The sequence below is a fragment of the Macaca thibetana genome, chromosome 7 (assembly GCF_024542745.1).
Source record: "Macaca thibetana thibetana isolate TM-01 chromosome 7, ASM2454274v1, whole genome shotgun sequence".
Classification (NCBI taxonomy): Eukaryota; Metazoa; Chordata; class Mammalia; order Primates; family Cercopithecidae; genus Macaca; species Macaca thibetana.
The window spans coordinates 42,664,824-42,692,761 of record NC_065584.1 but is presented as its reverse complement, the minus strand read 5'-3'; the positions used below and the strand labels follow the sequence as shown (position 1 = coordinate 42,692,761).

Genomic DNA, 27,938 nt, shown 5'->3' with positions numbered 1-27,938 from the left:
GGTTCTGCAAGACCAGGTAAGCCACCTCCACTTCTCACTCAGGCTTCCACTGAGGCCCTAACAGCTTCCAGAGGGGTCTCTCATCAACCTTGGCCTTAACAAGGGCAAGAAGACACCACCACCAAGAAGGATAAAATAAGTTTTTATTTATAGTCTTATAGTAAAGGGGGAAGCCTTAACTTGCAAGACAATTCTTCGGCAGTATGTACAACATACTTTTTATTTCCATGGAATGGAATCAAACACGAACAGAGACTACAGAGTATACACTAGAAATCAGCAAATGCCAGGAACGGAGTAGGAAAAAGACAAAGAAATGAGGCCTAAACACACAAAACCCTTCACTGGGATCTGTTGACCACAGCCAGAACCAGGGCTGGATCACGCAATGGAGACAGGTTCCAGGACAGTAGGAAAGGAAGTGGGGTGAGGGCTGGGAAGGGTCCGCACTGGGGTGCGGGTTTAGTACCAGGTAAATTGCTCTTGGTATTTACATACAAAATCAGTTGGCTCTATTTCTTAGAAATACACACGGGAAGAAAGAAAGATTTCATCATTACTTTATGAATCTGTCGCTTTGCAAGACCGACATCATCAGAAATAGGTACAATTCACTCAGATTCAAATTTAAGTAGCAGGAAATAAATATCAAAACATCATCACTGGCCCTCAATACAAAACCTCTATGCCACCCAAAACACCCTCCCTGTCCCAACCCTTAAATGGCCACTCTCTGGTGGCTGCTGCTTCACTGCTGCCATCTCCCATACATACCACAAGAGTGTCACACGGCCCTCCGTGAGGCTGGCACCGCAGGCTTAAACAGCTGGCTGAGAGAAGCAGGAGTGAAACATGCCAGGGACTCTGTGCTGCGAATCTGTCCCCACTTTCTTTTTATGCCACAAACTTCTTTAAGAATCTGGTCTTTCAATAGGAGCGATACATAGCTTTTTAGAAAAAGGAAAAAAAAAAAAACCCTTAAAAAGGAGGAGGGTTCATTCTGATTACTCCAAACCGGTCATCTTCTCAAAGTAGAGCAGTTCAGATTCACAAAGTCTATCAGAGGTGAGGGCGGACCAGGAGGCCGCCTGGGCAGGGCAGGTGTCCTCCGGGCATGTGCCTGGCAGGGCTGGAGGAGCTGGTAGGGTGGGCAGGACACTATGTGCTCAGAGGTCTGGCCGGCCGTCTGTCCTCCACAGAAAAAGCTGCCAAGTTGGGGTGTTTTGGTTTAAAAATTCCTGGTGGGGACAGGGAATCCCTGAAGGGAATACGTTAAAAAAAATATACAGTGGAAATGGGGAAGGAGAACAAGAGCTGTTGTCCAAGAGCTTCTACGTAAAAATAAAAATTTAAAAAAAAAAAAAAAAGGGAGAAAGAGAAAAATAGAGTCTTTTAGATGCTTCTGAGGGTTCTACCGATGAACTGAAAGGAGGATGAGACGATGGAGACAGACAGTTTTTATTGCTGGCCTGCCCCGAGTGGCTTAGCTGGCCTCCATCCGGAGCTTCTTCCTGCTTTGGGGCTCTTCAGGCTCAGACTCCGAGCTGGAGTCCGAGCCCCCATCGAAGGCAGAGATGGTGCTGCCCTTGGCGTTGGTATAGAGGCTGTTGTCTGAGGAGGGGTAGTTGGTCTGCAGTTGGGCACTTGACCTCGCCTTCTCCAGTGCACGGACTAAAAGGCAACCAAGGGAGTGTGTTACTGCCTTCTGGAGACTTGGGGAGTAACCGAGTCTCAGACTCAGGGTCCAGCCTGTTCTTCCTAAGGGCTTGCTTGTTGGCCCCCGAGGCTCAAGATGCTCAGAAGTACTCCCTTCGGGTGGCTGTTCACTCACACACTTCATTTCCCTCCCGCCTTTCCCAGCTGGACCTGGGAGCCAGCAGATACTCTGCAATCCCACCCAACCCCGAAGAGAAGGCTTGTGATGTCACCGTCCTGCCGTGGAAGCCCCTGCGGAGAGACTGGAGCGTGAGCTCCCTGTGGGATTTAGAAGTGCAATAACAGAGGAGAAGCTGGCCCAGGAGCATGAGGCTCCACAAGGTGTGAGGCCACGCAACAGCAGAAAAGGATGACATAAGACGTATCAGCCAAAGAACAGTTTTGGCTTAGCTCTCGTGTACAAGATCCACTTGAAATGACAAGCTGGACACTTGGAAGCAAGTCACCAATACACATAAAATACCTGGGCTTTTCCAATAGCCCCTACATGCAGGCTGCTTGGCCCAGTAACCAACCCACTGACACCACCCACTGCCCATCTCTTGGTTCAGCTCAGCTTGAGCCTGGAAGGTCAACCCATTTATTTTACTTTATTTTATTTTATTTTATTTGAGGTTTTCTAACCCAGGTGGTTACTTGCATTTCCTTTTACTTGCATCTTCCATGAGGGAGGAAGAGAAGTGAATTCCCCAGGAACAAACAACTTGATCAGCTCTTGCTTTCCCCTGTGGTTGTAGGAAAAGGCGGGTGTGAGCATTGAGAACAGCATGGGCCTAGCCCACAGGCTGCCCCGATTGGACTACCATTGACAATGGGGAGGGCTCACTGTCCCTGAACACCTGGAGTCTCTGGTACTTACATAGCACATTCCACTCCAAGGACCTCAAAGCTCTTTTCAGACACCTGATGCCAGGTGTGATCCCTACTGCAGGCAGAGCACCTGAGCCCCAAGAAGGGGAGAGGTCAGGCCAGAAAAGATACAAGTCTCCAGATGTCCAACTTCCTAGCTTCCACTGTCTCCTCACTAGCATCTCAGGTCCTTCCTCAGGACGGCTCTAACACTCAGCTACTCAGGCCCCAAGAAGCAGGACCAAGCCTGCTTCTGAGCACACACTCCATGACTGGCTCTGACTCTGCAGGCCTAGGTGCCAAAGCCTGACCCAGCCAGAGCACAGCAGGGCCAGCTGCCCCACGAGCTTGGGTGCTCACCTTGCTGCTCCAGAAGAGCATTCTGCCGCTTGAGGTCGTCAATATCTTGCTGGTGTGTGTGGTTTTTCCTTCGCATATACTGGATATACTCTGTGGCTTTGTCTAGGATTTGGGCCCGGGATGCCTGTGGCAATATGAGAAAAAGCACAGGGGACAAAATAAAAACCGAATCCAGGCAGTGAGGGAACCCGGCCTGCAGCAACTGCCTGGGTGGCTAGAATCAAGAGGATAAGGTGGGAAAAGGCTGAAGAAATACAGTAATGGCTACTGTAGGCCTTCTTTTTTTGTTGTATTTTTTTTTTTGAGACGGAGTTTCTCTCTTGTTGCCCAGGCTGGAGTGCAATGGCGTGATCTTGGCTCACTGCAACCTCCGTCTCCCAGGTTCAAGTGATTCTCCTGCCTCAGTCTCCTGAGTAGCTAGGATTACAGGCATGCGCCACCACCCCCGGCTAATTTTTTTGTATTTTTAGTAGAAATGAGGTTTCACCATGTTAGCCAGGCTGGTCTCGAACTCCTGGCCTCAGGTGATCCCACCTTGGCCTCCCAAAGTGCTGGGATTACAGGTTACCCCATGCCCAGCCGTTTTTTTTTTTTTTTTTTTTTTTTTTGGAGATGTAGTCTTGCTCTGTTGCCCAGGCTGGAGTAGAGTGGTGTGATCTCAGCTCACTGCAACATCCACCTCCCGGGTTCAAGTGATTCTTCTGCCTCAGCCTCCAGAGTAGCTGGGTACAGATGCATGCCACGTTGCCTGGTTAATTTTTATATTTTTAGTAAAGATGGGGTTTCACCATGTTGGCCAGACTGGTCTCAAACTCCTGACCTCAGGTGATCCACCCCCCTCGGCCTCCCAAACTGCTGGGATGACAGGCGTGAGCCACTGCATCTGTGAAGGCCTTCTTTGTGACATACAAGGTGCCAAGTGCTTACCTCACAAGCATAGTCTCAGAGGTAGCTCTGCTAGGAACCCAAGGATCAGAGAAGTATACCAGTTTATTCAAAATCACCGGCTAGACAGTGGCACAGCCTGGATTTAAACTCAGAGCCATCTGATTCCTGAATTGTACTCCTCTCATCCCCTCTGGTTCTTTAGGTTGCTTTAAAGTCTTTAGCGTGGCTATGTCTGGAAACATTAAAATACTACTTAAATGAAAGCTTTAGGTCACTCATTCTGCTAGGGCCTGGCTTGAGATGGGAATGGGTACAATGTGTTTCATCAAGACCCAAGATTCCAGCCAAACTCTGAAACCATTGTTAACTATTCCCAACTGAACGATGCCGTGTCACTATTTCAGCCTTCCTGGCTAAAGAGACTTTCATAAAAGCTGTCGGCACTTGATGTCAACACAGGAAGAGCACGAGATTGGGCCATTTCAGGAAACAACCACACCTCTACAATGGCTGTGGGTTGCCTGGGTACTGCCTTGCTAGAGTAAGTTCGTAAGTCAATAACATGGATGTCATGTTACTGTGCCCCTAGACATCAAACTTGTCTGGGAGATTCTCTCCAGGCTACAAACATAGCCAGAGTTACTTATGGCCAGGCAGCCAGCCAAACTGGTAGAATAGTACAAAGCCAAGAGAAGCCCAAGGCAGGGTAGCCTAGTAGCTTAAGTATGCCTTCCAGCCAGAGTCTCCTGAGCAGCTGGAAAGCTTCTTACCCAGGGTGGGCAGTGCTTGACAATTCTATATTACAAGCCCAATGGGTCCTAAAGAACCAGAACACAACAGCGGGAGAAAGACAGTCCTCACAAGTACTAGAATTTCCAGGCTTTCCTCTTATAGCATCTTAAGGTAATGTCCTCAAGGAAACTGTTCATAACCAACCATTTTTATCAGGTGCAAATTACGTACAAGATACTGGGCAGATACTGTGGGGAAACAAAATGTATTAGTCATGGCTTCTTTGCCCCAAAGCTTACTTACTATCTAGTTGAGGAGATAAATATGTTTATACACAGACAAATCACAGGGCAGTGCTGACAAGCGTAACCTGACTAGCAGAGATTAGAGACACCACGGGAAAGATGGCTTCTGGCTGGGGTGATTACCTACTGTGTGCCAGGCACTGGCCTTAGTGCTGCATGTGTGCATGCAATGCAATCCTATCTGAAATGGCGAGCCCAGTGTTAGACCAAGGTGGCGTTTGTGGGAAAAGGTCACTCTGAATAGGGAGAATAGCACAGGCAAGGTGGGATGGGGAAAAAGTGAGATGCATTTCTTTAGTTGAGTCAGTCAGCTTATATAGAAGGAATGAGAATTCCTAGCCTAGCAATGGATACTTCAGACACTGTTTCCCATTTCTGCAAAGGGGCCTTATTAGGGTTTGATTATTACATGACAAAATGGGGTGGAAAAAAGGAGGACATAATTAGAAGTGACTAATTAAAATACCTTCCTCTCTGGATACTGGAGATGGAATGAAAAATGATTAGTATTGATGAGAGGTGGTAGAGTGGTGAGGAAGAATTTGGGAATTTGGGGACAGAGGAGTGCTCTACATGCTTCTCATTAATGGGTTCTGTGGCTGCAGACACATTTCTCACCTTGCCTATTCCTCATCTGATTAGAAATTCTCTAAGACCCCATCTAGCCCTCCAAATTCTACCCTTTCCATCACTGATGTAATTGCTATGCATATTTACATCCCTCTTTTTAAATTTGCCTACGTAAAAGCTATTTTTTCAACTAACAGTTCCCAGAAGGCAACATTAGCTCCTAACTACCCATGTGCATCTGGGACAAGGGAAAAAATGCACAATCTCTGAAACCAGAGAGCACTTGCAAATGTTCAGTGATAACTTTTAATGAATGACCAGACTGAGTAACAGCCTTTGTGCTACCAGTTTCTCCTTCAAATATTTATACATGAAACCAGGGAATTAGGATCAAGAAGTGAAAAGTGAGCAATAAGCACAGCAAAACAAGCCAGAAGAGAGAAAAAGATCTGTGAGGGATGGCAGTTTCCATTTCAGGGCTAGTTTTTGGATGAAGATAAAATTCATGGATGTTCAGAACATAGTGTCTTGGGAACAAGAGGAGTCCAAAGAAGGCTAGATTGGTTCAAACCCAGAATGAGGCCTTCAGAATGCTAAGCACAGCCCTTCGTCCATCCTCTGCTGAAAGCAGAAGTGCCCTAGGTCACTTAGGGTGCCCTGATCCCTCAGCAAGTCCAAAAGAATGGTTCAGAGTTAACTTTATTTTACTCTTCCCAGGGAACCCAACAAGAATTAAGATCCAACAAGAAAAAAATTTAAAGCACAAAATATAGAAATACCCCAAATTTGCATGTGCATGTAGTCCAAGGAAGAAAAAGCAAAAGGCTGAAGCTAAAAATGCTAGACTCACCTGCAATCCTCCACTCCCATCTTTCCACTACATACGTGATCATGTTGCCAATCACAGCATGAAGGTGGGGGCAAGGCCATTCCTTGTCTTTATGAGCTTGTAATATGTGACTAGTAAACACGAAGCCAGCAAGAAACCCTGGGATTTATGGCATGGACTATGGAATAACCCTGGGCTTTCAGTTTCTGTTTTCTGAAAATTGCTCTAAGTCAGCTGAGTCAACTGCCTATCTTCATGTGAGTGTGACTGATCAGATAGAACTTGGTAAGTCAACGTGTCCACAGAACAAGTGCTGCCTTGGGTACGCAGTAAAAACCTGAAATTATTTTTCCTGCTAGTTTTTATAATTAGCAGAATTATCATTTTGATTCTGTCTTTGTGAACACAAATGGCTCTTTAAATGGTTTGGATGGAGCCCTGAGACAGGGTGGATGGTGGCTGAAGGGACTGAAGAGGTAGCCAGGCCTCCCATGCAGCCATGTGAGTAAACGCAAAGGGCTCAGCAGGCCTCTCTCTCACCTCTGGGAGCCACACAAAAGGATGCTGGGCAGCCTTGCCAGATCTTGCTCCAAAGCCATGGCTGCACACAACAACACAAATGACAATGATGATGATGGGGGTGGTGACAATGGTAGCAGCTAACACTTACTGAGTACTTACTAAGTGCCAGGCATCCTCACACAACGTTCTGATGTTTTCTCTATTTTATAAACGAGGAAACTGAGACACAGAGCTGTAATGTACCCAATGTTATGTAAACTAGTAGGAAGTTGAGTCAGGATTTGAATCCAAGCCTCCAGAACACTGATATTTTGCGAACACAGGGGAAGCTATGGAACTAATTTAAAAAGATCAATAGAATTGCAGAGACAGTGTTGTCATGGAGGGGAAAGTTGGAGGAAAAGGACTACGAAAGAGTCACCTGATTTGCCTACAAGGACGTCAATGGAAAACCCCAGTGAAGGTGGTTTTCTTGGAGGGGTGACAGCCAAAGCCCAATGGTAAATTGTCTCTGCATGGGTAACAGGTGTAGGAATTGAGCTGCAAGTAAGGCAATGATGAAGACTAGTCTTCAAAATTCGGTTGAAAGGTAAGAAGTAGGCCAGGTGCGGTGGCTCATGCCTGTAATCCCAGCACCCTGGGAGGCTGAGGTGGGGGGGATCACTTGGGCTCAGGTGTTGGGGACCAGCCTAGAAAACACAGCAAGACACATGGGCTCTATAAAAAAAAAATCAAAAGATTAGCTAGGCATGGTGGTACACGAATGTGGTCCCAGCTACTTGAGAGGCGGAGGTGGGAGGATCTCGAGCCCATGGGGCTGAATCTGCAGTGAGACATGCTTGTGCCAACACACTCCAGCCTGAACAACAGAGTGAGACCCTCCATCAAAAAAAAAAAAAAAAGTGAAAAACGGTAGTTTGTAATAGCAGGATAGCAGCATTGAAGGAAGGTTATTTTTCTTTCTTTTTTTTTATTTTAAAGACAAGTGAGAATTAAACAGGCTTCTAGCAGAAACACATTGAGAAGAAAAGCCTCAAGATGCAAGCTAGCTTGGGAGAACTGACCTAACCATCCGGTCTGGAGGGCGGAAGTGGAAGGTTAGGTGGGGAATGTCAGCTTCCCACAGTACTGCTGGCTTCATTACCTTTTGGCAGCCCAGAAGGATAAAAGCAAAATGAAGAATGTAGAAGACCCAGGGTGTGGCAGAGGGTCTGGCAGGTTCCTGTCCCTCCTACTGTTTATGCTGCAGCTGTGTGTCCATTTGCATTCCCTCCCAAGGCAGTAAGTAGACAGAGGGAAGGGCAACCCTCTCAAGCAGAAGCGCCCACTGTCAGACCTCTGCTTTTGAACAGCATCCACCCACTCCACACATCACACCAAGAATCGACTATGTATGTCACAAAAGGCCCCAAACCCAAAAGACGTGGATTCTAAATAGAACCATTTAAGGCCCCAAATGACTCCTGAACTTGTTAGCACTGACGCTTCAGATGAAGTCTAAGGTTATTAAATCTTGTTTAAGGCAATGGTTCCCAAAAATGTTCAATGTAAGGCAAGAGTTCCAAACATTTCTGGAGTTATAAATCTTATCACAGTAACTTGGATTTCTGTAAAAATTCAAGTTGTTTTAGAAAGTGGGTAGGGAGAGGTGAGGAAAAGAACAGTACTGCTAGATTGTTAACATTAGGAGCACCACTGCCCTTCCCTAGGGTCCCAGTGCTGACGTGAGAAACAATAATCTTAACTCTACTGAACACTTCTCCTCTTCAGTGCCAAAAACAGATGCCAGTGGGCTGATGTTACAGCTGTCTTGTTTCCCTAAGAACCAAAATGCCATATCTGGAGGGATGAAAAAAGAGGTACTGCTGGACTCAACAACTGACATCTGTTTTATTTTTTACTAGTTATTTTAGAGAAAATGAAACAATTTATTTTCTGTAAACTGTGTAAGCTTTTATACATATGAAGGTAAAGGGAGGGCCCAGGGCTAAACTGGTGTACATTTCCATGTGAATAAGCCATCTTTTGAAAACCAAAACGAAAGAATATGCACAATAAATCTGGATCCACATTAAACTAGTTCATTCAAAAATGGAACCCCATCAATGCCAGCAAGGGAGCCTGGAAGGTTGTAAGGTCAGAGTCAGCACAGACCCACGGCTCCTTGAAGGCTTCCTGCTGCCAGGGCCTCCCCAGCCACAGGACCATTTTGTTGATCACCAGGGAAAGCAGAGCTATCAGCCCTGCAAGCAGCTTAATTAAAGTGAGGAGAAACATTTGTTTAAGGGGTCAAAACAATCCTTTTTTAAATCTTTCATTATTTTTTCTTGTGCCCTTGGTAGCTTGAAATGAAGGTGTGGCATTTCTGCATCAAACTTGGACCATGAAGGACAGGAGTACACAATTTCCAAAAGAGGAAATACAGCTAGTTAGTAAACATGTGGAAAAGCAATTAATTTCAGAAGTAATAAATAGAATACAAAATTACTAACCTTTGTTTACTGAATTAGTCGCCCTCTTCCAAAAAAAAAAATTCATGAAACTGGTACCCTCAAAACACTACCAAAAGACTACTCTAGAATTTGCTTAAAAAAAGAAGTGGAAGGAAGAGGATATAAAAACAATCCTCTTGGAAAGCATTTTGGCAATACATGGAAAAAGGTCAGATGCTCATACCCCTCAACCCAAAAATCCAACTTCTTGGAATCTACAGAAATGGCTACATATACAGAGATGTCCATCACCATATTAATTATAAATTTTAAAAACTGAATGCAGCCCCAATTGCCCAAAAGAAACATGCCTAATGACTAAACATGAGCACACTGTATGACCTGGGGAAAAAATATATTATGTAAAAGCAGCAAGCTATAACTAGCACTTTCCCTGTGGGAAGCATGTAGATGAAGAGACCAGGAAGGAATACACAAATTGATAACACTATATTTCCTTGCTTCTTAGACTCCATCAATAAATCCATGGATTGAACAATAGCAGCTTTTGGGGAGGAAAAAAGGAGGCAGGTTTCTTTTCACATCCACTCTAAGATGATGACTAATTCAGTCACATTAAATGGGGCAGCGGGGTACGGAGAGTCTATTTTCGGATTATACTATCTGATCTGATAGTCACTAGCCACATGTGGCTAATAAACACTTGAAATGTGAGTACTCTGAATTGAGATGTGCTGTTAAGTTGAATTTAAAGACTTGGTGAATGAATAATTTTAAATATATTGATTACATGTTGAGATCATACTTATTTTTTAATATTAGGCTAAATAAATTATATTATTCAAATTTTCACCTGTTTAACCTTTTAATTGGTTCTACTCGAAAATTTTATTTAAGTTACATTTAAAATGCATTTGTGACTCACTAAATTTCTGTTGGGCAGCATTTGTCACAGGATCAAAGGGAAGGCTGCAGTTGTGTTAGAGGAAGGAAGGACTCATGTTTTTTCTTCTTACCATTTTTCTAAAGTTTTTGCAACTTTGTTGGAGAAAAAAAAAACGCTAAAGTCAAGGCCTGGTAATCAATCCCTATCCTTCTGAATCTCAAGATGTGAAAAATGTTAGGTGAAGAGCTCTCTAGTACTCCTGGGGGAGTGAGACCTCTCCCATTCTGTATGACAGTCTCCCAGAAGGAATAATTAGATTCCTGCCCTACAGGAGCATACCATTTAGTTAGGTGATAAGATGATCACAGAAATTAGGGAGACAGAGAAGAGGTCCCACAAAAGGCCACAGAGGTTCATGGGAGGGTTCTAAGGGTGGGGCAGTATTTGATATGGGCCTCTAAGGCAAGGAGCTGGAGACTGAGGGAAGGGGGGAACTCAGGCAGGAAATAGAGGACAGACTGCAGGTAGATCTTGTGAGCAGGGCTCATCAATATGGAACCCCCAAGTCACCTGGGCAGTGTGGCTGGGGTTGGACCTTGAGAAAAGCAAAGAACTCAGATTAGCTGAGAATGAAATTCCTGAGCAAACAGAAGAGGAGTTGAAATGGTTTGGCTGTGTCCCTACCCAAATCTCATCTTGAATTTAACTCCCACAATTCCCATGTGTTGTGGGAGGAACCTGGTGAGAGGTAACTGAATCATGGGGGTTGGTCTTTCCCATGTTGTTCTGGTGATAGTGAATAAATTTCGTGAGATCTGATGGTTTTAAAAATGGGAGTTTCCCTGCACAAGCTCTCTTTGCCTGCTGCCATGCATGTAAAACGTAACTTGCTTCTCCTTGCCTTCCACCATGATTGTGAGGCCTCCTCAGCCATATGAAACTGTAAGTCATTAAATCTTTCTTTTGTAAATTGCCCAGTCTCAGGTATGTCTTTAACAGCAGCATGAAAATAGACTAAATACAGTAAATTGGTACCAGTAGAGTAGGGCACTGCTGAAAAGATACCTGAAAATGTGGAAGCAACTTTGGAACTGGGTAACAGCTGGAGGTTAGAACAACTTGAAGGGCTCAGAAGACAGAAAAATGTGGGAAAGTTCTGAACTTCCTAGGGACCTTGTTGAATGGCTTTGCCCAAAATGCTGATAATGATATGGACAATGAAGTCCAGGCTGAGGTGGTCTCAGATGGAGATGAGGAACTTGTTGAGAACTAGAGCCAAGGTCACTCCTGTTATGTTTTAGCAAAGAGACTGGCAGCATTTTGCCCCTATCCTAGAGATATGTGGAACTTTGAACTTCAGAGGGATGAGTTAGGGTATCTGGAGGAAGAAATTTCTTTTTTTTTTTTTTTTTTTTGAGACGGAGTCTCGCTCTGTTGCCCAGGCTGGAGTGCAGTGGCACGATCTCGGCTCACTGCAAGCTCCGCCTCCCGGGTTCACACCATTCTCCTGCCTCAGCCTCCCGAGTAGCTGGGACTACAGGCGCCCACAACCGCGCCTGGCTAATTTTTTGTATTTTTAGTAGAGACAGGGTTTCACCGTGGTCTCGATCTCCTGACCTTGTGATCCGCCCGCCTTGGCCTCCCAAAGTGCTGGGATTACAGGCGTGAGCCACCGCGCCCGGCCTGGAGGAAGAAATTTCTAAGCAGCAAAGCATTCAAGAGGTTACTTGGTTGCTGTAAAAGGCATTCAGTTTTATAAGGGAAATAGAGCATAAAAGTTTGGAAAATTTGCAGCCTGACAATGTGATAGAAAAGAAAATCCCATGTTCTGAGAAGAAAATCAAGCCAGCTGCAGAGATTTACATAAGTAATGAGGAGCCGAATGTTAATCCCCAAGACAATGGGGAAAATGTCTCCAGGGCATATCAGATATCTTCACAGCAGCTGCTCCCATCACAGGCCCAGAGGCCTAGGAGGAAAAACTGGTCTTGTGGGCTGGGCCCAGGGTCCACATATTGTGCGCAGCCCTGGGACTTGGTGCCCTGCATCCCGGCCACTCCAGTCGTGGCTGAAAGGGCCCAATTTAGAGCTCAGGTTGTGGCTTCAGAGGGTGCAAGCCCCAAGCCTTGGCAGCTTCCACATGGTACTGAGCCTGGGAGTGCACAGAAGTCAAGAATTGGGGTTTGGGAACCTCTGCCTAGATTTCAGAGGATGGAGTATGGAAAAACCTGTATGTCCAGGAAGAAGTTTGCTGCAGGGATAGGGCCCTCATGGAGAACCTCTGCTAGGGCATTGCAGACAGGAAATGTGGGGTCAGAGCCCCCACATAGAGTCTCTACTGGGGTACTCTCTAGTGGAGCTGTGAGAAGAGTGCCACCATCCTGCAGACCCCAACATGGTAGATACACTGACAGCTTGCACTGTGCACCTAGAAAAGCTACAGACACTCAATGCCAGCCTGTGAAAGCAGCCAAGAAGGGGGCTGTACCTTGCAAAGCCACAGGGGTAGAGCTACGCAAGACCAAGGAAACCCACTTCCTGTATCAGCATGACCTCTATGTGAGACATGGAGTCAAAGATCATTACAGAGCTTTTAGATTTGACAGCCCTGCTAGATTTCGGACTTGCATGAGTCCTGTAGCCCCCTTTTTGACCAATTTCTCCCATTTGGAATGGCTGTATTTATCCAATGCCTGTACTCCCATTCTATCTACGAAGTAACTAACTTGCTTTTGATTTTACAGGCTCATAGGCAGAAAGGACTTGTCTTGTCCCAGAAGAGACATTGCACTGTGGACTTCTTAGTTAATGCTGAAATGAGTTAAGACTTTGGGGGACTGTTGGCAAGGCATGATTGGTTTTGAAATGTGAGGACATGAGATTTGGGAGGGGCCAGGGGCGGAATAATATAGTTTGGCTGTGTCTCCACCCAAATCTCATCTTGAATTGTAACTCCCGCAATTCCCATGTGTCGTGGAAGGAACTCGGTGGGAGGTAACTGAATCATGGGGGCAGGTCTCTCCCATTCAGTTCTCATGATAGTGAGTAAGTCTTGCAAGATCTGATGGTTTTAAAAGCAAGTTTCCCTGCACAAGTTCTCTCTCTTTGCCTGCTGCCATCCATGCAAGACATAACTTGCTCCTCTTTGCCTTCCACTACAATTGTGAGGCTTCCTTCCAGCCACTTGGAACTGTAAGTCCATCAAACCTCCTTCTTTTGTAAATTGACCAGTCTATGTCTTTATCAGCAGCAAGAAAACGGACTAATTCAAGGGTGTACAGTAACTGGAAGGTTAACGGCAGGAAGGTGGTGAAAAAGCAGGTGGGCAAGCTGGGTACCTTATTTACAGAACATGGAATACCAGTCCTTACCTAAATGGGCAATGAAAAGCCCTTGGAGGTTTTCAGCAGCACACAAATAATTTATAAGAAATTAAATGCATTTACAATTGCTGAGCCTGGAGCCTAAGGGAGACATGGGCAACTATGGGCAACAATTTAAGATGTAGAAACTTTAAAAAGATAATTGCCCAAGTCGGAGTCTGGCCAGCTAATATAACCTTAATGAGTAATGAGAAGTGGATAGGACTGTGGTTAACATTTCATGTAAAAGACAATCCCTCCAGCAGCTCAGATATGCTATAGACACAGGTTACCAAATGAACTGTCAGCTTTAAAACCATCAACAGGAATGAGCCATCTCTCAAAATAATGTGGCCAGGTTGATGGGGGATTCCTCCCCTCAGTTAATAAACATTCACTATGCTCCCTACTATGTGCAGGCACTGAGGGAAGGAATATAACCAAAAGGAGACATTTTCCTTGCCTTCATGGTACTTACTATAGTGTAGTAGCAGCAGACAGTCATTAAATAATCACACAAATATATGTAAAACCACATATATTAAGTATAATATATAAATGTGTGCACATAAAAGTATAAATGCTATGAGAGCCTTTTTCCTTAAGAACCATGTTCCCTGCCATAAAGGAACTATTAATATTTGGTTTCAACATCTACCTGTTAAGAAAACCAGACTTTAATGGAAATGAAACAGAGATTAACTCAATGTAAAGCTCTTATCTGATGCTCAGCATGTTACCTATTGTTAATTGTTAGGTGTAACCCTCTTTCCCAACAAGAGAGCAAGACCCTCAAGGGTAGACACCATCTATTATGTGTTTGAACCTCTATAGCACTCACAGGGTCTCACTTATATAGTTAAGCATATAATGTTGACTGTTGCTGTTTTCTTTAATGGCTGAGCAAGTGTGCTGTTTCCTGTGGCTCTCTTCACCACCACAATTTACTGAGAACCTACTATGAGCCAGAATCTCTGATGGGAACTGAAAAAGGCAGTGCCCTCAAATTCTCACCTCGAAATCAAGAAATTCTGTTTATTTTCATTTTAAGTTATATTCTCTCTCTTCAACACAGCTCTCCCCATAAGGGAGAAATGCAGAGCTCAACAGCCTGAGAGAGCAATGAGTTTGATAACAACAGGCACTGAGGGAGAGACTTAAAAGATGAGAGATTACTATAAACCACTGTAGAGCTACAAATGGCAATGATGAAAATAACCTACTGCTAAAGCCATCCATGATAAAGAGACAGTGTGATTGGTTACAATCATTCTGGCTCAGGTACTGGGGCTTACGAGATGGAGGACAGAATTATACTCCCATGTAAAGGCAAAATGATGGGCTGGCTATCAGGTCTTGCTCCCCAACATAAATACGGTGAGCTTAGTGCCAGTGAACCATTGTGTAACACTCCCTAGTACCCAAGCAAGGACACTTAACTAATACTTTCTGTAAAAGTAACATCTCTGTAAAAGAAAAAAAAAAATGGGGCCACAGTTGACAGTTGATCTTGCCCTCACTCCATTACTCTGGTTGGCTGGCTGATGGTTCTAATTCCATCCTATTGTTCCCAGTGGGCTCCATGTACAGTTGAGAAACTGCAAGGAACACAAAAGACTCAAACAATAGAGTTCGAGGGTCTACTTGTTAACTCTGGGACCTATGGCAAAACCCAAATGAACCACGAACTGTAATGGTCTATTTTCTTAGGCTCAGAGCAACTATGTGAACTCAGAAAGAAATTATAGACTTTAAATGATCCTTAATACCCCGCACTTCAGTGTTACCTACATATGCCACCTCAGAGGAGAGTATTTTTATAGTAGCCGTGGTATGATACACTGCCAAGATTAACAGGCCTATCCAGGGGAAGCTCCCAGGACAATGACAAGATATAAGTATTTAAGCAAGATTTTCTTTAAATATCCTTAAACTGTTTACCCATATGGTACAGGAAAAAGATGGAACTTGGCAATTAATTGGCAATCCTGAGTTCTAGCCCCTGTCCTGCTACAGATGGGATAATGATCTTGAGCCTGTTAATAACACTGACAGGAGCAACAGCAGTAATAGCTGTCTAATAACAGTACCATACCTTATACAACTGCTGTGTGGATTTAATTTTACATTGCAATACAGTGTCAATTATTACTGGTTTTTTTCCTCAAGAAAAAAGTAATTCTTTTTTTAATTTTTCTTATTTTTCTGAGACAGGGTCTCACTCTGTCGCCCAGGCTGGAGTGGTGCCATCACGGCTCACTGCAGCCAGGACCTCCCAGACTCAAGTGATCCTCCCACCACAGCCTCCCAGGTAGCCAGGACTACAGGTAAGCACCACCACACCCGACTAATTTTTGTATTTTTTGTAGAGACATGGTTTTGCCATGTTGCCCAGGTTGGTCTCAAACTCCCGGGTTCAAGTGATCCACCTGCCTCAGTCTCCCAAAGTGCTGGTATTACAGGCATCAGCCACCACGCCCGGCCAACCATTTTTTTAAATGTTTAATTTATAGTAGAAATACAGAAAACAAAGGGTAAATAGAGTTTGGGTCCCACATTTAAAGCCTTCTTTCTTTTTTAAACAAGTATCCCTTATTCTTGGTTAGGATCCAATTCAATTAATATATTGCTTTCTCTTTAAAAAACAAAAGGCTTACACATATGAGAGATAATCCAAATGCTAAGGAAGAAGTCAGCTGGAACATAAAGATGTTTAAGTCAAAGGAGACTGGAACACAGACAGACCTAAATTTCCCTTTAAGAATCTAAGTTTCCCAAAATTCACATGGTAAAATAATCATCTCATGATTATTTACATAATGTCATAACCTTAATTACCACAATCTAAGAATGAGCCCATTTCCTTTGGTTCAAATACCACATTTTAAAAAACACCACGTTTAGTCACAACTCATAAGTCTGAGGGACCAAAGTATTCTGTTAGACTCACGGCACCTATGAAACAGTGCTGGCAGCTTGCTTTTTAAAGAGGAAGAGGTTGAGAGTTTATAGACATTTCCTTCATTCACTGTCAGTAGGACGTATTTGGATTGTAACACAGCATAGGAGGATTCGGAAATTAGAATGGTATCTAGTAAATTCTCAAACTGGGGTTGTGCTGACTGGCTCTAGAATCTGGTTCCCCTGGACCACTCCTCTCTCCTAGTCCTGCTACTTTTCTGCCAGCATCTCCTGCCACCATCCCTTCACTCATTCCACTCTAGCTACTCTGGCCTCTCTCTTTTCCCTGCCTGGCCCAGGAATGCTTACAGGTTCCTGTCTCAGTGCTACCACACTTGCCTTTCCTCTGCCTGGAATGCTCATTACCAGACAGATGCACTATTCTTTGCTTCACTTTGTTCAAAGCTTTGCCAGCAACACTCTTCTTCTCTGCCATAATTAAAATTGCAACTCTTCTTCCCTGTTTTTCTCCATGGTACTTACCTGACATAATACATATATTTTTAATTCTTACTTCTTTTTTTATCATTTCCTCATCAGAGGAAGAGCTCCTGTTATTGTCTGTTTTGTTTACTGCTGTATTCCCAGTATCTAGAATAGTACCTGGCAGGTAGTAGACCCTCAGTAAATATGTGTTGAATGGCATCAATGAGTAAATAAATGAGCCACAACAAAGGACAAATTATTCCCTCTGTAAGACTACCAAATTCAAACCTTCAACTTCCTTGAAGAAAGAAAGGAGAAAATATGATTTAGAATAATGTAATTATAAGGAGTTAAGGAAGAATGTTATGGCATTGTAAAACAGGCTGGATAAGGAAAAGGTATAGTTGTGATCCTATGACCCACCTCTCCCAATGTATTCAAACTTAAGAATGCCTAAGAATCATCTGACTGCTTGTTATAAACACAGATTCCCAGGCTTCCCTCCAGAAAGGCTGATTCAGTAGTGAATCTGATGTGGGTGGTCCACAATTCACCCCGAGAAACATTGCCCCAGTGCCACTCCTGGTTAGATGTGAGACTTAGGAGAAGGCAGCTCTTGTCCATATAGTTTACCAAAGCAATTTTAATGGATACTATGGTACAGGAATATGCACCAACTGTCAACAGGTCAAAGAAGCCTAAGAGATAAACTTTGGCATGTGTTTACTTTGACTAAAGGGGTGAGTCTGTCTCTAGTCATAAAGATTTCTGTGGTACTTAGTGTTGTACTCAGGAAGGTTGTTATTCCAGGTAAGTACTTTGGTTTAAGGTCATTAAATCAAGTCCACACTTAGTACGCTTAACCCATGACAAATTCTGGTTTTGCAATACTAGGTATGCACATGGCCTGTTTTGTTCTTTATAAAGGTCAGATCTTCTCCATGTTTCCGCCACATGGAGAGCCACACCTTAGATAAAGGATAGAGCATATAACTCACCAGAGTGACAATATAAAAAATGAAAGCATAAGGGTTCCAAATTTGATCTTGGATAGCCAAACAAATCCAGGACCCCCACCACAGAACTAAATCAAAGTGCACTCAAAAGCAAAAATTGTTCTTAACAGAATAGTTGCTTCTTTATAAAACACTGGATCACTAAAGCAAAAACATAGGTCCTCTTCCCAGTTTGCCAGTTATTCCACTGAATTGCTGCAGACAACTACACTCTCTGTCAAGGATGGAACTAGCTGTGCAGATGTTTTCTCCAAATTCCAGGGAGTGACCCTAACCCATAGGCTTTTACTGAAAGCTTCTAATTTTGTTTTTAAAATGTAGAAACAGCTGGTGCCTAGCCCTCCAGGGAAAACGCTAGGTTCCAGAAGGGAGTGGGGAAGAACGGTTATTTTTTTCTATTTCACACGAACATGTCTCTTCACTCAAGTCTTTTGTCCCACAGTTTAAAATGCTCTTTATACGCCTTGGAAATAACAATTATTGGGGCTAGAAAATCAATGGTGCCCAGGCTGCTTTTAACATACATTACATGCATTTCTGCAAGTGCTCATTTACAGTAAGTATTAACCTTGAACCACAGGAAAGAAATTCTCAGGGAGGTCTAGGGTATTAACCACCTCTGGAATCTGTACTGTTATCCCAAATGAACCCTGGGCCACCCTTTACACTACAGTATAGTTATAATTTCTTGAATTTATTACAAATAATACAAATTGAGAAAGATGACTCCTACCAATATCTTACAAATAGCTCCATTATATCTGACGTATTTTGTTAAGGATAAACTGGAGTAGGTAAGGCGTGCGGTGATCCTCCAAACAGTCAAAAAATAAGGCAACCATGCTACCTGAATATCTCTGACTACATTTCCTTCCCAATAGGTGAGTGCTCTCCTAAGCTCCGCAACAAGTTAAAAGCTAGTAGTGGCCAGTTACTCAGCTTCCTCAAGAAACTCACCTTCTCTCCTTGGAGTGATGGGACTGAGTCCCGCAAACTGTGAAAGCTGTCTTTGATGTGGTCCCTACGTTTTCGTTCCAGTGCATTATGATGAGCCCGTTTGTCAGCCTAGAAGAATAGGAGAAAGAACACGTTAGGAATGTCACTCCTTTTGCTTGGTACAAGGTGGGTGGGGTATAGCCTGGAAGTACACGCTGTCAGCACTGTCCCTGGCGAGTGGACTGGGAAGGATTTCTCGAGGTGGGCAGTTAGGAGTCTCCAGAATTAGGCTCTGCTAAAGGGGGAGAAAGGGGTGAGCAAGGCTTGCGACAGGAACATCCAAAGTAGCTCGATGCATCCAGCTCATGCATAAGTAAAATAAAAGTTATTCAGGGGAACAAAGTGTGACTCTCCTGTAACATCAGTGGTCCCCCCTCCAACTTGCTTATGTGACAGAAGAGCCACCAGTCTGTGGTTAGGAAGTGACTACAGAAAGCTCCAGTGGCCCCTTCTTAAGATGTGATCACCTCCACTGTAAGAGATTCCCCAGATGGGTGTCCAGGGGAAAAAAGAGTTAAGTCACTGGTGCTTCTTTCATGTGAAACCATCACCGTGAGCCCCAAGCCCAGTAAAAGGCACTAGTTTAAGACTTTCTCATCAAATCATATAACAGAAACTAAAACCCCTATAAAATCTAGATGCATAATCTGAGATTATGACAGAGCTGATAAGATGACAACTGAATTCTGAGTTCCTGTTTTTTAAAAGTAGATCCAAGGTGCTATCCTGCCAAGGGCTTTCCCGCACACAGGCAGTGCCAGACAGGCAGTTCTTAGAGGGCACACTTTCTGACACCACATACTCAGAATAAATTCCCTCAGGCACCTGTGGCAGGTCAGGCTACTTTGGCAGTATCTAAATATCCAAGTCAAAGTCTTAGCCTACTTGTAATCACAAAGAACAGTCAACTGGAGACGGACCAAAACTGCCAACGCCAAATCAGGAATCGCAAAATGCTCTGGTTTCAGGCAGAAGAGACAGTGCTGGAGAGCATGGTAAGCGCACTTCAGCAGGCCCCCATCAGAGGGGTATCCCCTCCAAAAGGAACACAAACCCAAAGCAAGAAGACCTTCATCACACCTACACTGAGAATTATGGAAATTATACTCTGAACATTCACCTTGAATGCACATGGTTGCATTGAGCTAACCTAGAGACCAAGTCTGTATATGGGAAGTTCAGGTAGCTTAAATCTACACACACAGGGGACCAGAAATTCAAAAAATGGAACAAGAGTAAGTAACTTGGCTTAGCACAAGAATAATGCTGCCTCACATGAATCCTTGTACTAGAGAAGATGTACAGACAAAATTCTATCAAGAGTTGTGAGAATGAAAGGACTTGAAATTCTCCTGTTATTTAATCCTAAAGTCCTAGTCATTACAGAGGAAGAGGAGGCTGGGAGCACCTGTGGTCATCTGAGTACTTCCTGGTCTCTTAAGCATGCACCTCTCCTACAGCTCTACTGAACTGGACATGAGGTTCCCATGACAACCATGGTTCTCCACAGCATCTCTCTCTTTTGGGGGCAGATGCCTGGAGCACTTCTAAAGTTGTCCTAATCTTGTTAAGTCTGGTTTCACTGTAAAATGAATGTTTACTGAACTATAGTGACATATGAAATATTATGGAGAAGCTGAGAGGACGGTCAAGCTTGGAACACCAGGTAATCTGAGGCTAGAGGCAGGTACTCTGTATCATACAACTTTAGAGCAAAATTATAGATGCCTTCTAACAGTAGCATGAAATAGCTCAACAGAATTAAACCTATTTAAGTATCTAGTCCTTTTGAACTTACTGTTGTTCCCTCTGATCATCTACACAAAGATTAGTTGGGCTGGGACTATACCTAAGGAGCTTAAAGGCCAAGAGACAACATTCGGCATGTGTCTGCAGCTCCTGTTTGCTATATACTACCTAAGGTGGTTTATTTACATGCAAATTAATCGCCCATCTTTGGTCTCCAGAGCAGCCCAAGATACTCCTGTCTACTAAATCACCCCGATTCTTGGCCCTCCTCCCAGGTAAGAGCTGTGCACCAGAATTACCCACAATCCCTCCTGTTGATACAAATAAAATTCTAATTGTCTGTTTTCTTTCTGGGAGAGCCCTGCAAATCTCAAAACAGCTAGAATGCAGTTGCACTTGGTTTCACGTGGACCTGCACTAAAGGGGTGGAGCTAAGTATAATCTAACATCAAAATCATCCCCACAGTGCACTACCCCCTCCCATTCACTGAGCTCTGAAAGGACTCAAATGGACAAGTCTCTCGGTTAGAGGATTGTAAGTGAACTTGGCTGTAGATCATGAGCAGAAATCTTGGCTTCTCATCTGGGGAGCCGGCCAAGTTTGAGAAGTTGGCTCAACAAGGAAAGGCAGCGGTCCACTGCCTGGTAGAAAGCCTGGGCTGGGGACTGTTGTTCTCAAAGTAGTGGATGGAATTTCTGTAGTGGTTCCAGGCCCAATTTAACTAGCAGAAGAGTGGAATCTTAGACCAATCCCTGCTGCCATGTCCATCCCTGAGCTACTACTGGAGTCAATTTTAAATCTCTCAGAGATAATGGCAAGGATGTATTTTTCTCTTCCCCAAGCTTGATTTGAAAAAACAAGTTAAAAACATGCACAGCTAACAAGCCTAATTCCAGGCAACTCTTAATTAAATGTTATCACTAATGTTTTGAAAGAGCACATGAAAAACGTAAAAACCTTTACACAAGGCTGAGAATTCTCTGTGGGAAGTATTTCCAAACCACAGATCCACCCAGCCCGATAACACTGCCCGCGCCTCATCCCCACCCCCATTGGAGGACCAGTTTGCAGGCTTTATCACTGCCTTGTTAACTGTCTTTGCTTGCTGGCAACCCTTTCTGAGAGGGCCATGATTTCAGAGTTGAAGAAGAAAAACTGGGGGAAGACTCCCACTGTAAGGCATCTAATAACCTCCCACAAATGCAAAACTGGCTTTAAAAAACAGGGCCAAACAATTGTCTTGAACAAATAAAACTCTACTCTGATGAGCCTGTACTGAGAATAATGTTCAATAATGAAAACGAATGGTACGGAAAGCCCCCTTGTGGAATTAATTAGGCCCTATTCTAGGAGACAACAGAGGTATTCTTGGACTGTACAGCAGGCTCCCAAACATCTCCCCTATACATCCTATGGGAACAGTGGCTGGACACTGCCCACTCTTCTAGTACACTGAATTTGTACGTCTGGATTTCTGCCAGGAAACCCTTCCTCCAGGGCATCCCTAATAGAAATACTAAGGGGCTATGCAGTGGTCCACAGATGCTCAACAGAAACTCCCGCACCAAATCACTTCCAGCTTTGACATCTCTGCCAAGGTTTTTATTCAGCCTTTCAGTTATATTTCTACCCAACTTTCCACACTGGTAGCCAGAATAAAAATCTTCACCTACAATTTGTCCATTTTTGACACTACCAAGCACATGTATCTTGTGTTGTTAGATGTTGAAGGCAAACATTATTTTGTTAGCCAAGAAGTTTCTACGTTGGCAGGAAGTCATCTAGGCTAAGGAGGTCTGTTCAAAATTGAGGGAAATTTCTTAAAATGATTTCCTTCCAACTTACTGCACAGAGACTGCATCTTTGTTCAAGGCATCACATCAGTCAGTCAGCTTATATCCTCCAAGTTCTAGACAAATAGCATGTGGAAATAAATGCTTCATTATTCCAGGATGCACAAGGTTCTCCAGAACAATGCCATGTCTTGCAGGCTACCTGACAGATAACCCCACCTATAAGGGGAATCATCTTAATTCTAATACAGAAAATTCTCAGCACATAGGCAATTCGTTGCCCACTAAATATTTACTACCTTTACAAAATGTGAAGGTTGTATTTTAGAGGGAAGCTTGTGTTGCTTATGATTCTTATCAAGCTATTCTTATTAGAGACTAAGGACACTTGAGAATACACAGACCCAAAAATCTCATCCGAAAAGATCTATTTTTTACTTCTGATAGATAAGAACAAGATAAGATAAAGCTCAATTTCTAAACAACTTAAAATACTCATTTTAATCAACCCCAAAATTATAACATAAAATAATGGGCAGGTAGGATGAGATAAACTCACCAAGCTCCCTAAAAGACATCTACTTCAATTTTCCAATATCTGTCCTGCTTGTAGCTGATTGCCTGGTATGCATTTCCAACACTATCTAATGTAGGTATTTGTTTTCAAACTTTTTTCATTTGGTGCCTAAAAGAACTGGCAAATGTTATTCAAACAGGGCCTCACACCATAGCCATTTCAGAGAAGGATGCCTTAGTCAGGAAATTTTAATTAAAAACCAAGCTGAATTCTTTGACCAACGATTTCACTACTACTGGCATCTTGGAAAAATTATTTTAGACATAAGAACAACTTTTACTCTAACACAGGCACATTTAGGAACTCACTCTGGCATTTCTGTTATCACTGTCAACACTCTAAGCAGAGTACTTTTGTACATGCATCGTGCAGCACTTCTGTCATGCAACTGACTGCAGGTAAAACAAGACAGCAGTTTCCTGAGTGAATTCCAATCTCATGCTACCAAGCTTGGTCTCTTCTGAATATTCCTAAAGAAGCAAAGAGCTCTGAGAAGTTAAAAATATTTCATACCAGAAAGGTCCAGAAGCAGAATTGCACAAATCTGTTTTCAAACCCCTAATAGGCATACTGCATCTGCAACTCACTCAGGTACCATCAGGCATGGTCACTGGAAAAAAACTTGCATTTCCTGACCAACACACTAACCCATACATTTCTTGTATACTTTCACTCTTTCCTAAAGAAATTTCCCAAACAGAAAGAAAGCAAAAGGAAGCCCTTGCAACAGAATATACCTGTCCCAGAAATTTATCTTTAAAATGCAACCTCTTCCCTCCAAAATATAATAAAAATAAGATAACATCAGTGGGATTTTGCGATGTACTGAATTTAGTAATAAGAATACTCTTTGGGGTTACTTCCTTTAACAAAGCTTACTGGTCATTGGAGAAGCTGTTTTCCGTTTCTACTGAAGCAATAGAAAAAAATATTTGCCAAATCAGTTTCACTTTCTGTTAGAGTTAGCCTAACTTCCTAACTCTGTTCTCAGTATCTTACATTTTTCATGTAGTAAGGCCTAGATATTGTAGTAGTGACATTATAAAACATACATGAATGTTTTTATATTAGGATCCACAGAGCATTTTTCAAATAACTTTTTCAACTTCTTCTGTAGTCCTAAATACCTAAGTATTTGGTTGTTCACAGTCCATACCTTTTTTTAAGGCAAAACTTAAGAATAGCTCCCTTTTAAATTTTAAAAAATATATTTATTATCTATATTAAATATTAAGAAGTAAGCAGATGCATTCACAGAGGGGAAAAAATGGAATCCTTTTTACCCTACACATTCATTATAGTTGTTTGATACACTATAAAATTTGTCTAAAACACATCTGCTTTTTCTCTCCATGCTGTTGTAATTATATTGTGCAGAGTAATACTTAGAAATCTCAACAAATAGATGTGTTAAATTAAAAACAAAGTGTCAAACCAACTTCCCTTGCCTACTCCGAAAATCAAAAGGAAAAACCCTAGGCACCTTAATAGCAAACTAAAAACATCTAGACAAAACAGTGAGATTAGCATTCCAGGAAAGCAGAAACATTGTAATAATTTAATAAACAAATTTACATCAACAATCATGTGGACGAATATTTTGAAAAGCAGAACGCTTTCAAGAACTGTGAGCCAAAATTTCACAAAAAAAAAACAAAACAAAAAAACTTTCTCTTACTAGGATTCAGTATAATTCCAATTCAAAGGATAATTCTGCAAAGGAAGCCTAACGATCCTTACCCTCTGTCTCTGATCAAGCCCTGGCACAGATTTTACAACTGGAGACTTGCAGGAAAAAAAAAGTTTTCAACAGACTAGGCCCCAAACATGAAGGATAAAAGTAAACGAAAAAAACGAATTCAATTTTCAAATATATGCATAAGTATATGAGAATACTTCAAGGATAAATAAAACAAAATAAATTATCTTTAATGACTATTACCCAGGGATAATTTTTAAGATTTCTGGAACAACTACATCCCCGGATTTTAAGAAAATACCAGCTCTCAATAAATAAGTTTTCTTAATGCCTATTTGCTTAGACAACCTGCATAATCTTTGCTTGCTCTAATGAAGAGCAGGTACAACTGAGATGGCTTGCCTTTATCCTGTGGTTATTAGGTTCTTATACCAGAGGTATCAAAGTGACATCCTGCAAATTCTAACAAGCCCAAACAGTTGTTCCACACATCATTTTAAAAATCAGAAAAATAACATAACGCTTTGGATTTCTAATCTTTCTTAAAAAATAGGAAGATCAGCTGGGCGCGGTGGCTCACGCCTGTAATTCCAGCACTTTGGGAGGCCGAGGTGGGCGGATCACGAGGTCAAGAGATCAAGACCAGCCTGGCCAACAAGGTGAAACCCCGTCTCTACTAAAAATACAAAAATTAGCTGGATATGGGGGTGTGCGCCTGTAGTCCCAGCTACTCAGGAGGCTGAGGCAGAAGAATCGCTTGAACCCAGGAGGCGGAGGTTGCAGTGAGCCGAGACAGCACCATTGCACTCCAGCCTGGTGACAGAGCGAGACTCTATCTCAAAAATAAATAAATAAAATAAAATAAAATAAAAAATAGGAAGATCTGGCAATACTGACCCTTCACTCCTACATAACAAACCACTGGAATTCAGTAGTGGCTGACTTTTTAGGAGAGGCATTGCTCTCCAGTACCCAAGTCCTCACCTCTTCTTTCTTTATTCTTTATGGCCCTCATGGGCATTCAAATTTTTTACCCCCATTCTATACACTTCCTACTGTTCCCAATTTCAAATATTAGAACTCTGATATACTTATTTCTCTTCCCCTCTGATTCTGATTTATTCTATATGTTTTCTTTTTTTCCCCTCTAATCTATTCATGAAAAACCCGCCGGGCGCGGTGGCTCAAGCCTGTAATCCCAGCACTTTGGGAGGCCGAGGCGGGTGGATCACGAGGTCAGGAGATCGAGACTATCCTGGCTAACATGGTGAAACCCCGTCTCTACTAAAAATACAAAAAAAACTAGCCGGGCGTGGTGGCGGGCGCCTGTAGTCTCAGCTACTTGGGAGGCTGAGGCGGGAGAATGGCGTGAACCCGGGAGGCGGAGCTTGCAGTGAGCCGAGATCACGCCACTGCACTCCAGCCTGGGAGACACAGCGAGACTCCGTCTCAAAAAAAAAAAAAAAAAAAAAAAAAAAAAAAAAAAGAAAAACCCATATTACTGTCTTAGACTCCAAAGACATGAAATTAGTGCATATCTAAATCCACAGAACCATCTACTGGGAACATTAATATCAAAACCCTAAGAAATTATTGATAACATTATATGGTCTCATCCATCACCTTTCAGCAAAGCTCTTCCTGCAATGCCACTTTTCTTCAGCTATTTTTTAATTTTCTTTATACCTCTTCTTCAAATACAGAGAATCAGACCATAATAACTTTATGTGACACTTTGATGATGCAACGTTTGGCTCCTCTACATTTCCAATTTTTGTGTTAGAATACCACATTGTGCTAGATTCTACAGGTCTATAGCAGTCACATGACTTGGTTAAAGGCGATTATTGCATGTGGCTTCAGCTTCACATAATTATACAGATATGGTTTAAAATCTACTTGTTCCTAAATAAATCTTCTGACCACTTTGCCCTGAAATAATACTACCACTGACTTCAGAATGCTGCATTTCTCATTTCCACTTACATAGCGGCAGCTGGATCCCCTATTTGAAAACTACAGAACAATTCAATTCTTTGCATACAGCTCCTCTTACTGAACTTATCACCTGAGAATCTAGAATGATAGGATTTGCAACTCCCCCACCCTCCAGAACCAGGCCCCACCTCACCTTAGTGGTTAACATTAGTGATTTACTACAATATTAAAAGTAACAGTACGATCTCTTTTTCTCTCTGACCCCAAAAAGGAATAGAACTGAACGGAAATAAAAATGAAATGGAGAGTAGGAGACGTACCGCAGATTGAAACCTCGGTTGCTCTTCCTGGAATAGGAGAGAAAAAAAAAATAGAAAATATAGAAGTTATTTTTACACTTAACATTCAATAATAAGAAAGAAAATGCCGGCGGCAGAGGAAGCGGAGGGTGGGGAGTCAGCCCGACACCCCTTCCTCCCTCCCCACCCCTTGCCCCCACCCTTCCACCCTCGGCGGGATCCGGTAGCGGGATAGAGGGGTCCCGAGCGCCGCCCCTCCTTCCGGGATCCGACCCGGGCCAGAGGGGTCCCGAGCACTGTCTCCTCCCTGCAGACCCAGCTCGGGCATCTAGGCACCCCCAACCCCTCTCCGCCCTTCCTCGCCCCCCAGGATCCGCGGGTCACGGGAGGAGAGGATCGCGTTCCGAAGGGGCAGGTCCTGAACGCCGTCCCCTTCCCCTGGATCCGGACAATGGGATCCCGGGCGCCCCCCATCCTTGTCCCCCGGATCCTGAGCCCGGGAAGGTGGGAGCGGGAGGCCGCAGCACCCTCCCCCACGGGAGAAGGTGGGAGTCCCAGAAGCCGCGTGTCTTCCCCCCACCTCCAGTCCCAGGAGGCCGCTCCGGCCAGGAGCCGGAGGGGAGCGAGCCGGGAACGCGACGGAGGCAGTCCTGGCCCCGAGGGAAAAGGGAAGGGGAAGGGGAAGGAGGCGGCGGCGGCCCGGCCCCCTCCCGCCGTCGCCCCGCTGAGAGCCCCGGCCGCTGTCCCCGCCTGACAACCCGCACGGGAAGGAAGAAGCCCCAGGACTCACGTCGCTCTCCACCTCGATGTCATCGTTATCGCTCATTTCCTACAGCCCAGGGAGCGGCCACTGCAGCGGCGGCGGGGAGGGGAAGGGGTGAAGGGGAGGGGGAAGTCACCGACAACAACAAGCCGAGTCCCCCCACACACACACTCACTCACTCACTCACTCGCTCTCTCACTCACACACACACACAACACGGGCAAGAACCACCTCCTCACTGCAGCACC

The 27,938-nt window shown here is 43.6% G+C and overlaps 2 protein-coding genes across 10 annotated transcripts in view; one reads left to right on the top strand and one right to left on the bottom strand.

Annotated features, from left to right (window-relative positions):
• Positions 1-27,938, top strand: part of LOC126959764 (peptidyl-prolyl cis-trans isomerase A-like) — a 399,629-nt gene that overhangs the window by 354,409 nt on the left and 17,282 nt on the right. The gene's annotated exons all lie outside the window — the stretch shown is intronic.
• Positions 127-27,938, bottom strand: MAX (MYC associated factor X). Of its 9 annotated transcripts, none has more exons than XM_050799293.1 (5): positions 27,718-27,938; positions 26,949-26,975; positions 18,833-18,940; positions 2,926-3,049; positions 127-1,671 (listed from the first exon to the last, which is right to left on the bottom strand). In XM_050799293.1, the coding sequence occupies exons 1-5, from the start codon at positions 27,751-27,753 to the stop codon at positions 1,484-1,486; spliced, it is 483 nt and encodes a 160-aa protein (XP_050655250.1). In that variant the 5' UTR covers positions 27,754-27,938; the 3' UTR covers positions 127-1,483. The 9 variants fall into 9 exon arrangements, with proteins under 9 accessions (XP_050655250.1, XP_050655251.1, XP_050655253.1 ...); XM_050799295.1 differs by lacking the exon at positions 127-1,671 and adding an exon at positions 2,306-2,441 and having other exon boundaries at positions 27,718-27,932; XM_050799298.1 differs by lacking the exon at positions 127-1,671 and adding an exon at positions 2,448-2,656 and having other exon boundaries at positions 27,718-27,932.